Source organism: Camelus ferus, chromosome 16, assembly GCF_009834535.1.
Source record: "Camelus ferus isolate YT-003-E chromosome 16, BCGSAC_Cfer_1.0, whole genome shotgun sequence".
NCBI lineage: Eukaryota > Metazoa > Chordata > Mammalia > Artiodactyla > Camelidae > Camelus > Camelus ferus.
Window position 1 is genome coordinate 46,415,463 of NC_045711.1, and position 15,749 is coordinate 46,431,211.

Here is a 15,749-nt window from a genome sequence, read left to right on the forward strand (position 1 = left end):
CCCCATCTCTCCAAGCCATCGTGAGGATGGTTAAGAGACATGGCGGTTGGGTCTGTATCTCGGGGCTCTTGGGGGCTTGCCCTGATGAGCTTCATCTCCCTCTCCCAAAAAGTGGCCTTTTCTTTCAGCATACAGCTTATCAAAAGTATCCTGCACACAAATCCCCTTCAACATGCCCACCCATCATTGTTCCATGTAAAATACAAGCCATATTCACATTCTTGAATACCCTACCTACCGCCTTAGACACATACCAAGCTGTTACACAGTCCAAAGACAGGAGGCAGTAGTCCACCTCTAAAACAGTAACAATAACAGCTAATATGTAAGAGCACCAGTTGACAGTTAAAGCAATTCAGGTTTAAGAAGGTTAAGTAACTTTTCCAGTTTCCCAGTCATTGCCTGACTACAAAGCTCTTGTTTTTGAGCACTGAACTCTCCTGGAGGGACCTTTCCTCCACACTCCTGTTGGACTGAGTGAGGGACCTAGGGGAGGTCATGAGACTCTGACCTAATAGAACTTCCTCCCTCCTTGAGCCTCAAGAATTCCGAAAATGATTTCTGACCTCCCTGCTCCTGTTGCCAAAGAACTCAGACTCCACAAACAACCTTGACACAAAACTTTTTCTAATTTCTAAATTCTCTGATTTCTCCTCTGAAAAAGTCTAACTATATCCAATCAACTAAACTAAACTATCCAATCAAAATTCACTCAGACTTAACATTTTCTATTTCAAGTGGCCAAAACATCTGGATGAAGAACTAATTTTTAAACTGAAACTAACTCAAAATGAATAAAAATTGAAGACTTCCTTAACCCACTTTTCCTAAGGAAATGTTGAGAGGATTGACTAAAATCCACAAAACAGATATGTTGCAGAGAGAAAGGGAAAATGAAGGGATCCTCCATTTCTGTCTCCTAAGAGAGACTTCATCCACACTCCCCCTAAACCAGGAGCAAAATCCCCACCCACCCTGACAGGTCACTTAAATATCTTTAGCCACCAAAATGTCACTTGTCTAATAATCAAACTTGTCCTTAGGAGTCTTGGAAGTATCTGGACAATCCAGTCAAAAATTCTTTTACTCACCCAGCTGTTTGCTCTGTATTTCATTCAAACACCGTACTGATGGGTCACCATGCTCTCTGCCACATGACCAGAACATCAGATCCTGGAAGCTTGGACTTCTGCACTAGGACTGCATTTCTGCTGGTGTTTGTTCTGTGTACAGTTACATTTCAGTGTTTCGCAATCAGGTTTTCTCCAACTATATTAAAATGATGAGGTCCAGGGCTACTTTTCTCCTGTGATTTACCCATAATGAACACACATTTTATTTCAGCGGTCTGTGTTTAGGGTGAAAGCTTGTTCAAGCATGTTGTTTCTTCATTCCATGCCTATTTATTGCAAACCTACTGGCTGCAAAGGAGAAGCAGGTCTTACAAAGCTGGCTCAGCTTGTTCAATACTAGGATGACCCCTTGCACCCACTAAAAAGTACGGAGCCCTCTTTGAACAAACTCCAAGTTGTCCTACTAGAATGCAGTTAGCAAACTGAGGACCGGCCATCTCCCTGCTGGCACTACACCCTTGAAATGGTTTGTGTTATCACAGGATGATCATTTTCTAGATGAATCAAACTTTTATCAATAACCAAATGAGCAAACACTTCGAGTCTCCGTTTTTATGAGATCTTATTTTGTTTTGACAGGCATTTAAAAAGGTGGGGGCTTGGCACAGGTGGAAATGGTATGCAAATTTTACATTAACATGGAGTCAAACACTGGCTGAGACCCTGAGAAAGATCTTCAAAGCCTCGCCAACCGCCAACCGGAAGACCTGTTGTCAACCTTTTACAAAGTAAATAAAACCCATCACAGACTCTCTGGGTACTATTACTCCCTTTGTTATTGTTTTAGTCAGCCTTTGGGCCGTGGGGACACAGTCCATCTTCTGAGGATTACAGATTACTCTATGCCCCTTAGCCAAGGGGCCTCAGCTCCTGGGAGAGGGCAACAGCTACGTGCACCTCCATTTTCTCTCCACCTCTCTCATCCTCCCACTTTCCCCTGACACACTCCCTTCCTCTCTCCTCTGCCTCTTCACTCCACATTTACCCACCGGCCTTTGGCTTTTGCTGTAGAATGGAAAAGTCCTAGGAGGCCGGGAAGCCGCGGCGAGGTTTGGGATCTGGGGGCTCCCAGGACCAAGGCGAGGCTGTCGGCGGCGCGCCGCAGCCAGGGGTCTCGGGGACCCTGGGAAAGGAAGCCCTCCTCGGAGACCCGGGCCTGCGGATGTTCCCGGGCAGGGGCTGGTTCAAAGGAGGAGGAGGGCGGGGGCCCCGCGCGGAGCGGGCAGAGATTGCGAGGCCGGGGCCGGGCTGGGGCTGGGGCCGGGGCCGCGCGGGCGGGGACGGGCTAGGGCCGCGGGGCCGGCGCGGGCTCTCCAGGAAGCGCCTCCAGCGCCGCCGCGACTTTCTCTGCGTTTTGAAAAATCGAAGGGAAGGCAGGCAACTCCGAAAGCCAAAAGCGCCTGGCCCTCCGCGGAATCTACCACCCGTCTTCCAAACCTGGTGCCTGCGACCCCCTCTCCCGTGGGTGGCTGTGCGCCTGCAGCCGCTCCTCTGTAAAAGGGAAGCGGGCACTCCACCCCAACCCCCATCTCTCTTTCTCTCTTTTTTTTCCCCCGTCTGGAATTTCCAACCCAGGACTAACTCGTCTGATTTTTCCAGTCTCCCCTGCTGCTTTTTTCCTCCTCTTTTCTCTCCCTAACACTCCCATCCCAAAATCTAAACTGCACTTTCTGGAAGGCATTAGCCACATTTTAAGAATCTTAGGAGGATGGGGAGCGAACTAGACTGAATTTAAATTCTAACAGCTGACAAAATGTCTGTTCTTCAAACGCCTTTGGTTCATACATTTATTTTAATGAAACCACCCCTCCAACATCCCCCCCCCACACACACACAAATCAACACAGGTATAACCAATACATATCTCTTCAACACAAAAATCCTTAAACCTCTACAAATAGCATTCACTGGTCTCCCTCTTTTCACTTAACTAAACCTGAAACTTTTAATGTTTTAAAATTTTATACTCACTAGCCTATCTCAATGGTGTCTTTGTCAACTGGCTCTTACACATTATACACATTAAAGTATAGAATAAATAAACTCAAAAAATAAGCCTTAAAAGTACCTAAACACATAAAATGTGATTCAAATGACATATATTAAGGTAATTTTAAAAGATTAGAAGCTCTGAACCTTTGAATCAAGATTCTTCCAATGGCTAATGTCATGTACTTCGTGTCTAAAACATAATTATAAGAATGTTTTGCTCTTGTTCCACCAAAATCTATGCCATTTAAACTTTACATTTGGAATAGTTAACTATACTCTGAATAAATTAGTGATGGGAAATTACAATTCTTCCCCTGCTTTACTCAAAGTTCTCCATCTGAGAAACCATTGGAGTAAAATTTCATCTTTTACTGCTTTGGGTCAGAAAATAAACTTACAACTTTTCCAAAGGATAGTCAAATACCAATGTCCTTAGGAAAGTCATCTTGAAACACAGCACTAAATGATAAAAAGCTAAAGATTTCTCTAGCAGTGAAGAAAACTTAATTTATGAATTTTAACATTTACTTTCTAGGTGAAAACTAAAATGGGGTGAGTGAATTGATTTCCACCATTCCTCCAAACAGTGCAGAAAAATGAAGAACCAACTGATTTTTTAAAAAACTTATTTAAAATTCAAAAAACCTATTAAGAAAATCTTTTCAGTAAATGTAAGAAACTGTTTCAACTTTAAACTAACTTGTTGAATACCTCGTCAGATGTATCTTTTGACTATAATCACTAAAGCAAAAGTGCCTGAAAATCCTCCCACTCTATCTAGTATTTTTTCTCCTTTGTTGTTGTTTCTTAACCCCCATATAATTTATTTTCAGCCCCAAAGAACAATTTTCCTTAAAGGCAAACCCATTTCTGAAGGCAAAATTTTTGTGTTTTGAAAACATGCAGTGATCCAATTATTTCTTCAGAGCCTCTACAAATCACTTAAAATTAAAAATATTTTTGTCATTTACAAGACATCCCTTCATAGAGATTTTTAAAGCGGCTAAGTAGAAAATTAAACTGAACAATCAGAATAAAGTTTGAACACTTTCTCTTCTGAGAGTTTTCACAGTTGTGTCCAGAAGATCAATTTTTGTGTGATATTTAAGTTAGAAATTTAAAGGAAAGTGTTAGCCCACCTCATTTGAAGTCAGAGAAAACAACCATTAACCTGCCTAAGGAAATCAAAGTCTTTAACTTGAACACATTTCACCCAGAGAAATGTAGTACACTTCTTCATTTTTTTCTTAACAACACCTTTTACTTTGATGACAACACTTGACAGGAGGTATGCTATCTTTAGGCCACATTCCTCTAGAAAAAGGTACACATAGTGGCAAATGAAACAAAAGTTGGGGAAATTTTGAGGAATTTAAGGTATTTTCTCCCAAAATACACAAGTCTCACCAATATGGTACCCTCTTAACTGCTCAAGTGTCTTTAAAAAAAAAAAACAACCCACACATTTACAAACCCTTTCCACTACTGTTCTTAAAATTCTTTTGGCTTTCCTCCTTTGTCCTAATATTTGACAGTAAATATATACAAATTTTCAACAGCTGAAACTCTTGACCAAAATTCCAACACTGACTAAGAGAAGATTTGGGAAGGTGATCTCAGAGAAATTTAATGTTGCCTATTTAAAAAATTCAAATTAATATTTTCAGTTTAAATGTATAGTGTTCAGTCTCTTGAGTTCTTACTTAAAAGGAACAAATTCTATATATCAAATAGACACAAGGTAAAACAAAATACATTAAGACTTCAAAATCAGGGCTGCTCAGAAGTAACTGCTATAATATTATCTTTTATTTCACATGCCCCTCTAAAACAACAACAACAACAACAAAAAACCCAGGACATTTAGGTTGCTAGGTTTTTAAGAATTTCTTAGAAATGTTTAAAAGTCATAATTCATTTGGAACTGAGCACATCAAGGGTTCTATTTTAAACAGTGAAAACAGTATACACACATACACACACACACAAAATACATATGCATCATTGTTCATTTTGCTTAAAATATGTTAATCATAGTTAATCAACTAGTTCCTGTTCTATAAATCCATGAGACTAAAAAAGCCAGTAACAAACCAACTAAAGAAACACTTTTCAGACAGACTAAAAACAAATACCACAACATGCTTCCTCAAAGAACACAAAATGATAGAGCAAACTTTACTTCATGAAAACAAACTTTCTTTTTTTTAAATCCTAAAACTTCAAAAATTGATTCATTCTAGAAAAATGAAGTGCCTTACCACTACCCAAGGGAAAAAACAAAACACAACTGACTCAATGTGCTCAAAAATTATTTCAGGAAGGGGGAGAACACAAAAGATTGAATCTGGGTGTGGAAAGGAAGATTTTGTACCCACTCCTCACAAACCCCACCCCTTGCCAACTCAAAGGAGCCCTGAGTAATACATTTTGGAGGGAACGAGAAGGAGCCTAAAAATGGCTTTAAAGCAAGCAGATGGCTTAGGGAAAAAGATCCATAAATACAGAGCACCATGAAAATTAAAATATAAATGTTTTGGGTTCCATTTCATCAACATTTTGCCATTTTCTTCCTTTTCAGTTTATTCCCTTTAAAATTTAAAACCATCCTTTGGAGCAAAAGAAAAATATTCCACATATTTCAGAATTCCAGTTCTTCTGGTTATTTCTCATCATGTTTCAAACACTCAGCTTTCAGTTCAAATATCTACAACCTTCTCAATAAATCTACTGATGTCAGTGTACATGTTTCCCTTATCCCATCTCCAGGAGATGCTTCCAAATAATAAAGACTTTTTTTCTTTCTTCTGATTTTATTGCCTCTTTACCCCAACGCTAATTGCCTTTCCAATAACAGTATTTCAAGCACTTGAGGTTAAATCACAAGCTCTATAAACATAGTAACAAGCCATATTGATCATCTATAGATACAATAGTTCCAAGTTACTTAAATATCTCAGGCTAAACCACTGAACAGTTTCTCTCCGGTTAAACTTTCTAGACCCTCTTAACTGCCTCCAAAAGAGCATAGCCACCCACCTTCACTTTGCCACTCAGAAAAGGCCAGGGACTACTCTGAAATGCAGCAAGTTTCCAGTTGAAATGAGGGGACAGAGGGAGGAGAGGATCAAAGATTTACTGGGGGCTGCAGCATGAGAGAAAACTGCACTGTCAACATGTTTAAGTCAGATTTGAGAAAGCAAGAAGACTGCTCTTATACTTCCCAGTTCAAGGAAAGATCTGAAATCCACCATGAATCAAAACTGGGGATAATATGATAGCATGATAGAGGTTCCCCACTTTGCTCAAGTGAGGACAGAAAGGTATTGGGTCACACACACACACACACACACACACACACACACACACAAACACACACCATTCATCCAGGGAGTTCTAGACCCTCCAAAGAGCCCCAGCTCACAGCCTGAACACAAAGCTCTCACCCCAGATGGTCCCCTTGTAACAATGGACTGAAGGAGTGGGGGTGGGGGGCTCGGAAAGGATAGTACAGCCAAAGCATATTTGCAAAATCCAGTTGGGAAGAGAGGACGTGTGATGTGAGTGACTAGGGGTAGGGGTCTGTGAAAAAATAATGTCCTTGCCTGTTGCAGAAATATAAATAAAGCAAAAGTATAGAATTCTTCTGGGGGCAGGAACTCATTCCACTTCCCCTAGGGAGTCAAAGGGGAGCCCCCCACAATCCACTTAAGAAGTAGGGTGAAGGAATGGTGGGAAAAAAATGGCCTGCTAGGAAGTTGCTGAAATGTCCATGAGTCTAAACTCTTTAAAGATTTTTTCGCTTCCCCACAAGTGATCCCACACATCTTGAACAAACTCCACAAGGTTTCTCCCCTATTGATTTTTTCCCCTTCACTTCTCCAAGTAACATCTCTCAGCCCACCCCAGCCCCAGCTTATTTTTTTTACAAGCTGTAAACCACCCATTACAAGATCTTAGCCAATCTTCCCTCCCTGCCCCCAACATCCGGAGTTGGGGGTGGGAAGGCCAGTAATGGGTTTCTTCCACTGGAGACACTATGGACCCCTAAACACAGCCTCTCAGTGCCCCCAGGCCGACCGTCTCCGCAGGGAAGAGCTCTCTCCTACCTTTGTTTTTTGGGAACCGAGTGTTCAATCTCTAGGCGTTTTCCTTGCAGTTCCACTTTCCCTAAAGATTAAATTGAAAAAGACACTATGAGAGCTTGAACAGGACTGGGGGGCGGGAAAAGGAAGGAGAAAGGTATTCATCCAGGAGTTACTGGGATCTGAGCTCTTCCTAGGAATCCAGGTAGTGGGTTCCGCAGCCGGATGCAAAAGGTCGCTCGGGGAATGGTGGACTCTATGCGTTCATTATTGTGTTTTCTTAATTTTTGTTTTGTTCTTTCACTGGGGATAGTTGAGTAGTGGCTCGCTCTGGGGGCCGGATTTGGAAGAGGTGCGAGGGCGTCTGCGTGGCCGGCTGCCTTTACGGCTCCCAGATGTGGGGTTCCAGAAGGGGCCCAGAAAGGGCCCCCCGTTTCTCCCAAAGTGCATGGCTGGGGGGGGGGCGGTGCGGAATTAAACTTTATTTTTCTGTCGAGCCAGGGAGAAGGGCTTCAGGCGGTGGGGCGGCCACCTGTCGGGGCCGGCCAGGAGACGAGGCCCTGGGGGAGCGAAGCGGGGCCCCGCGGGGAGGGTCCCGTGCGGCCGCGGCGCGCGCCTCTCGGCCCAGCCTGGGCGTCTCGGGAAGCAGCATGGCGACCCGCCGCCGCCGCCGCCGCCGCCGCCGCGCCACCCCGCTCACGCCCCACTTTCAAATCAAAATGGCTCAAGCCCCAGGCCCTGGGCGGGAGGCGGGACCCCGTCCCTCTCAGGTTGGGCCCGAAGGCTGCAGTCCCCACGGAAACCCAGGAGATCAGAAGCGGAGCGGGGACCCCTTCCCGGCTGGGCAAGGCCTAGGGCGGAGGAAGAGGAGGGGGTGCTCACGCGCGGGGAGGGAGGCGGACGTCCAGCCTCGGCCACCGAGGGGAAAACGTAGAAGGACGCCCAGACGGGGTCACCTCGGTGGCGAGTCCCCCCCACCCCTGCCACTGGGGCTAACGCCCCGTCGGTGGGGGATAAGGGGGTCACCACTCTAAAGCCCCCAGGTCCTCAACTCAGACTAGGAGGATGGGGTGAGGGAAGCTGAATATTTCCGCACGGGGAGCCAGCGTGGGGTCGGCGGGGGCGTCGGAGGGGGTGGGTGGGAGTCGGCTACGAGGCCAAGCCCCACAGGCCGGGGACAGAGAAGTTGGCGGACGAGGAAAGAGGAGGAGCAGGTCTCTGTTGTTCAGGGATTTCGCGGTGGTTTTTTCGGGGAGGTGGGTGCACTCTTACCGGAGAAAGTTTCGATGGCTTTCATCGCCCAGTGCTCGTCCGGGCAGTCCACGAAGGCATAGCCGGATTTGACCAAGAACTGGCCGCTGTAGGAGATCTTGTGCTCCGCAAACACTTTCTCCAAGTCCGCGGAGGTCACGCTCTCGTTGAGATTGCCGATGTACAGCTTGTTCATGGTGGCGGTCTCGGGCAGGACGCGGTCCCGGGCAAGGCCGAGCGGGCGGGCGCAGGCGGCGAGCCTCCTAGGCCGAGGCGGGAGGCGGCGGCAGCAGACGCAAACTTTCTTTGCACCCTACCCCTGAAGTTGTCCGGAGCCGGGGCGGTGGTGGGGGGGGCGGCCGGAGGGCGCGCAGAGGTCGCGGGAGAGTTCGGGGAGGCCCGGGAGAAGTGCCCGCGGCGCGCTGGGAGGCGGACGACGCGGCGCGGCTCCTTCCCTTCTGTCCGAAACCCCTCCGAGAGGGCTGGTGTGTCACGTTTCTCCGCGGCCGCCCTGGCGCCGCCTCTAAATAAAATCGACTTGAAAAAAAATGGAGCGGAAAAAAAAAAAAAAAGGCGAAGCCACGTGGTGAAAGCCCCCACCCACCCTGCAGGGGAAGACCCCCGACGCCTCAAGGCCCTTCGGCCCTCCAACCCGGCCCAACCCTCCAAACTCCCGCCCCGGGGTTGCTCTCCATTCACCGCCGGGGTAAACTGGACGGGTGGGGTCCGCTTTCTCGAAGCTCTACTCGCCCCCTTCCCCTTAGGAAGAATCTGGCCCCTAGGGAGGAGCCCCGCCCCCACCCATCCCCCTACCCGGGCCCTAGCTGGGGGAGGGTGGTCCGAATCAGAATCTCCCACCTCTTGATGGGTAAAATGTATGGTTATTTTTTATTCGAGTGGTCGGCGGTGGGGGGAGTTTGCCCACCCTACCCTAGCTCTAACTGCTAGCGACTGACAGGCGGGGGACGGCCGAGATAGACAAAGAGAAGCCGAGGACTCTGGGGTCTTCAGGAGGGGGTCGCGCGAGCCGGTGATTTCAAAATAAAGGAGCTTTTTCCTAGATCTTTAAAGGGGGGGGGGGGGTGTCTCAGCCTTCCCAGCCCCAGCGCTAGGCGACTCCCTCGCCTCGGGGAATCCAGGACCTAGGGGGGTCTTGCGAGCGCGGGACCGGGAAGCTGGGAACACGGGGATCGCAGCTGGGAACGGAGGATCCGCAGGAAATCATGTTTCGGGATTCCCCCGGGAGAAAGGGTGGCTCACACCCAGGGTTCGTCTGTTGAACCACAACGTCTCGGGGTCCTAGGGAAAGCGCGGCTCCGGCCCAAGATGACCCCGGGAGAGGGAGGGGTGGAGAGAAGGAAGAGGAGTGGTCGCGTGAGCAGACCCGGGCTAACCGAAGGGGGAGGTCTCAGGGAGGGAGTGACAGGGTGGAGATCCAAATGATCCCCTTTTCCCTCCCTGACGCGGGGGCGGACAGGTGGAGTCCCCTCCGCCCGCCCCACCCACGACAGCGACGGCAGCTTTCCCAGCGCTGGGTCCGGGTCTCGGAACTTTGTTTGGGGTGCAGGATTTGGATCCGGGCGGGAAGGCGGGAGAGGGGCCGAGGGCGGGGGGCCGAGAGCGAGGCCCCGCCCACGTCCCCAGGTCAGACTCGCGGGGGGAGGGGGTAATTTCCGCTCGGCGCTCGGGGAAGCGAGGGGCGGGAGCTCTGCTCTGAGGAGGGGGCGGCGGCCCCTCCCCCGCCCGCCTAGGGTGGGGGAAGCGGATCCGCCCTGGTCCCTTCCCTCGCCTTTGACCAACTCGTTCCGGATCCTCTGGCCCCGGGAGCCCGAGGGACGGACCCGACTGGGCAAGGGGCGACACGTGGGCGGTCGCACCCCGTCTCGGCGGTGGGGGAGGGGGCAGTTGGCCTCTCGTTTCGGAGTCCCGGATACGCGGCGCGGAGCCGGGCGTGCGGTCCACGCGCACCCGGGATCCCGGGCAGAGGAGCGAGCGAGGCCAGCGAGTTTCTAGCGGCGGGGGCTGGGCCGGCGCCAGCGGGTGGTGGAGAGCGCGGCCCGGGGACCCTGGAGCCCCTTTACTCAGCTAACCGAGGAAAGGGGGGCGGACCCCCAGTAATGCCAGAGTCTCCCCGAACTGGGCGGAAGCTCGGGTTTTGCTCCGGGTTCTGCGGGAGGGAGAAATAATTCTGTCGGGGGGCACGCGTGCTGCGAGGGCAGGTGAGGAAGGGGGTCACTCTCCCTTTCCCGGTCCCCGACCCCATTGTCTCAGTCGCCTGCGGCCCGGGCCGACTCCGCAACACGTGTTGGCTGCACCGATATGAATGCCTTGGATTTTTTTTCTTGTTATTATTTTGTGTTTGCAGAGTCAGTGAGCCGACTCCGACTCCGACTCCGGCGCACCGCCCTTCTGGCAGACGATTTTATACCGTTCAAAAGTCGGGAGTTAAAGGACGATACGCTGCACCTTTGTCCCCCTCCCCGTTTTCCCCGCTCACAGAAAAGAAATGGGGCTTGGGCGTGGGGGTGGGGGAGGGCTTCCAACTCGGTTTCTCCATCTCCACCACCTTCAAAACCCACCCTCCAAATCCGCGTTTTGTTCTTGCCAGCCACGTGTTTGTCGGATTTTTACTTTTGTGATTTTTTTTCCTTCCGTGGTTTCACGGAAATTAAAATACTATAAGCTATTAGTTGCTGAGTAGAAAAAGGATGCTTTCTATCCAAGAGGGTGGGCGGTATCTGTATTCCACCCCCCAACACACACACCTCCTCCCACCCTCCCCCCGTTTCTGACTCTTTAATATTTAGTCAGCTCTTGACGACAAACAATTTAAAACAAACCAACGAGGTGGGAGCTGCCTGCCACATAGTAGGCATTCAATAAACTTTTTTTTAAAATGAAAAGCAAGCCAATAGGAGCAGTCGAGCAAAGAATATCCAGAGAAAAATTAAGAGTCCAGGAAAAAAATATTATCTTGCCCAGAATGAGTGGGTCTGTTGCCCTAGGACTCTTCTTGGTGATGTGTGTGTACTTTTGAAAGGGCTGAAAGATGGTCTCAGAAAGGCTGTTCTACTCCTTGGCCTTTTCCTAAATATGGAGCCCCACTCTCCTGAAACTGTTTCTGTTATATTGGGAAGCAAGGAAGAGGGTACTAGGTAAGGCATTTCAGTTCCCAGAAACTTAGTGCTGCTTCCTTCATTTAATTTAAATCTTTAGGAATTAATAGAATCACCTCTCAGGTTTTCTCCATGGGGAACATATCCACTACTCTATCTCTTTATTCCTAAAACAAAAGCAAGTTACACCCCACAAAAATCTCCATTCAGATCTCTAAATGCCTGTAAAATGCAGCTTACCTTTTCCTATCCTAAATTCAAAGGGAAACAAATTTTTTTAAGTTAATCGTTGAATTCAGTTCACTTTTAGGTTGATTTTTGTTTCCATTTAAAAATAAAAGGCTAAATGTTACCTGATGTTAGTTTTTTAAAATGTTTTTAAATGACAGAGGGAAAAATATAAATGTATTAAGTTAAAAGTTTACTGATAAATTGAAACTGATCAGTTCTTTTTAAAAATCAGCTGTTTCACTGAATTCTAATCCTCCCCCTGCCCCCCACCAAGGGTTTCTGTGTATAGTCAGAGGCTGCAAGAACACAAGAGAGAGGAGACAGCTGGGGTGAGATGCAGACCCTTTTCAGCCCCCAAATCAGTTTTGCCTCAGTGACCTGGCTATTTTAGGCTGAGGTTGGGGGACTGGATGATGTTGACTGGTGTTTCATCTCTCCCCTCTGAGTGAGCCCAGCTCTAAAATTAACCTGAGGGAAGGGTTATTTCTTGTCAAGACTCACATGCCCAGGTTGGGGATAGGAATGGGGTGACTTGAGATGCCATCGTTTATCATCATTCTTTTCTTTGGCTTTATTTAAACAACAGCTAGTAAACATTTTATGTGTTGTTTGTTTTTTTCTACACAGTTTCTTTAGGAAAGTTTAATCTTCAGAGTTAAATTCTGTTGGTGAGTGTTAAAAATATAGCTGCAGGATAAATTGTTTTCTTTAATAATAATTTTTAAAATTATTATCTTACGCTTGTTGTTTTTCTCCTCTTCCTCCTTCTCCATTTTTTTTCTGGAGAAGTGTTTGGTCTAGTTACATAATTCAATTCTCTGAATTCAGAAACACTGAAACTTGACTCCATTTTAAAGATGGGATTTTGTTCCATTTTCCTTCAATGTGAACATACAAATATATGCAGAAAGAAAAAACAAAACAAAAAGAGAACAAAACAACTTTAAAAACTTCAAAAAATAAAGTGAAAAAATCAACAATTCCACCATTGTCATGCAAAATTAATTTTAAGTATTTCCAGTTTTTTCCATTTGTAATAGTTTTATATTTTGTCATCTCATTTGTATATCTTGATTTCTTTTACTTGCTGTTGTGCCATAAATATTTTCCCACGCTGCCTCAAAGTTTTGATAGCTATCATTTTGAGCCAACATGTTACATTCAGCCCAATAGATGTAAGATAATCATTAATCATTATTGTTAGATATATGGTACATCAATTTTTTAACTTTCATTAGCAGTGGTGCTGAATAGCTATTTGGGAGCATAGAACTTTTTCCTCTTTTAGATTAGCTCCTTTGGATAAATCCCCAGAATATATATTGCATTTTATTTTATTTTTTATATGGATTTTAAATTAAAATTTATCAATGACTTTCTATTTTCAAAGCTTCCATGTTTTAGAAAAAAGAGGACACACACAAGTTGGAAAGCAGTTAGGGGGTAATACAATAAAATAGAATTTCTCCATTTTTTAATTTTCTGATGAATCATAATCAATATTGAAATAAATGTATGGTTTCTATAAAATATAGAAAAAGAATGTTTCACATTTCCTGATGTGAAAATTTCACATTCTCCTTTGACTTTAAGGTTTTTGAAGAAATTTGTCTTTTGTTTGCTTGGTTTTTGTTTATTTTGTTGTTGTTGGCTTGTTTTTCATTGTTACTGCCTTGGGATATTTATTTATTCCTGCAACTTGAAGTCCTAGTGTGGTTCTTTTAAATGCCTATAACTTTGAAAAAGTGTAAATTAGCCCCAATTTAAAAGCACATTCAGCATTTTCTCTTGTCAAATAAATAAGGATAATTATGTGTTTGTGATAACTCATAAAATGTAACAGAATTATAAACAGAAAAGGAAATTTTCTCCTTCCAATTATTATGTAAAAGTGTTCAGTGTTTAAAACTTTAAAAAGAAATATGTTTATTCCAGAGATAGAAGAGATTCAAGGAGGAAAAAGAACTTTCAGAACAATCATTTGTTTTTCTATGGGTCACGCAGTGTGTGACAAAACTGCTCAATTTTTTGTTTTGGCTCAAGTTTGCAATGTAGAAACTTTTAGATAAGGAAGGGAATCGTTTATTTTAGTAACTTTTAAAAACTGGATGTTTCCAAATTCCATTTGTTAGTAAATTAAACTGCACCACACTAGCCCCTATTGACACATGTGAAAGGAATAGTCAATAACATTCCTCAGACTACATTAGTACTGCATTTTGCATTTTTTTTCCACTCCAAAATCGTTTGGTTAAAAGATAATGAACAACTTTGTTTAGTCCCTATTTTACACAAAATGTAAAATAGATCCCTGGTTTGTTTGAGGGGAAATTGTACAATTGAAGAAAAGACAGGGAAATTAATGTTATTTTTCAAAATAAAACAAGTTGTAAAAGGCAACAGAAGTGAGGGAATTTATACTTAAATGTTTTTTAAGTGGAAATAGCAATAAGACAATTTTGTACTTGAAAGCTACCTATCTTCTAAGTATTTAAATGATTTTAATTCAAAATGAATCAGTTACAGCATCAAACTGCATGGAGTTAATTTGATTTTAGCTACATAAACTCTATGCTTCTTAAGACTAAAATAATTTTCCTATCTAGAAAGCAAATTAATTTTGTTTGCTTGTTTAAAATTTTACTTCTGGTGATAAGATTAATTGATTTGACTCCTATTTCTAGGTAGGACTTTTTTTTTAAGGAGGTGTCTTAAATATTTCTGAGTGCTTAAGAGGGGATGATGCTATGTTTTTTATATGCAAGTTGAAAAAATTAACACATATACTATTTCCCTAATATTTCATCACCCAAATACTCATTAAAAACACTTCAAAAAAGACTCCTGTCTTTGTAAAACAAACCTTCCCATTGTAGGGTAAAAGGGACCCAGCCTAACAGTATATATATATATATATATATTTTTTTTTAAACTGGTTATTTATCTAAACTGAGATACAATTCTAAAAGTGATTTCTGATTTTCATGGGTTAACAGTCTAGAAAGACTTTGAGTCCTGCCACCTCTCCCATTAACACTGAAAAAAATTTGAAGGATTATTATGAACACAAGTTAACTTGAATTCTTCAACATAACCAAAAGGTATTTGATCAGCATTTGTTTGATAAATTACTGAAACATTTTCATGAAACTCTTTTCATTCTACAAGGTACTTACAACGTGTATGGGAAACAAAAATTAGAGTTATTTCTAAATTGCTTTGAAATGAGGTTCAGGATCTCTTTCCCTATCTTCCTCTTCTTCCCCGCCCCTCCCCCCGCCCCTCCCCCCGTTTCGTCCCCCCTCCTCTCCTTTTGTTCCTCCATTTTTCTTCCTACACCCGACACTGTCAATTCCTTTCCTCCTCCCCCTTTACCTTTACCCTCTTTGCAATTTTTCTTTTTTCTTTGTTACTTCTCTTCCCCCTTTATTATTCTTTGACTCCTCTGCCCCTCAACCCATTTCTTTCCTCCTTTTGATCAGTCTACCTATTCAAACTTTCCATGCTTTTCTTCCCTCTTTCCCTCTTCCTTCTTCCTCTCCCACTCTCACTGGCTTGTTACCATTCAAACTGTTATTTCTGGTGAAATGGAAGAATATAGAGAGTCTTAAATTACTTTATCCACCAAAACGGGAAACTTGTTACACACTTGAGAAGAAGTCCAGGGTAATTCAGACCCCAGAGCTCCTCCACCCCTGTTCTCCCAGGATATGTTGTCTGAATATTCACTAGACACTTTTATTTCTTTGTATCATTTTCCTGCATCTTATGTAACTTATAACTAGTTTGGTTATTAGCATTTTATGTATCAAACCCTTGAGAGCAAAGACTATACTCAGGGAGTCCAACACAGTGCTAACAGATGTCCAAAATATATATTAAATAACTATCTTTTGGTACTACCCGAGAAGAAGGAGATGAAGACAGGGTCAGTGTGAGCA

The 15,749-nt window shown here is 44.6% G+C and overlaps 1 protein-coding gene across 1 annotated transcript in view; it reads right to left on the reverse strand.

Annotated features, from left to right (window-relative positions):
* The window catches only part of IGF2BP1 (insulin like growth factor 2 mRNA binding protein 1), a 35,895-nt gene extending 26,773 nt beyond the window's left edge, over nucleotides 1–9,122 (reverse strand). The window contains exons 1-2 of the mRNA XM_032457816.1: nucleotides 8,483–9,122; nucleotides 7,235–7,295 (exon numbers count right to left, since the gene is read on the reverse strand). Coding sequence (XP_032313707.1) covers nucleotides 7,235–7,295; nucleotides 8,483–8,657 — 236 coding nt within the window. The 5' untranslated portion in view covers nucleotides 8,658–9,122. The remainder of the gene's footprint in view (nucleotides 1–7,234; nucleotides 7,296–8,482) is intronic.
* Nucleotides 9,123–15,749: the final 6,627 nt, after the last annotated feature.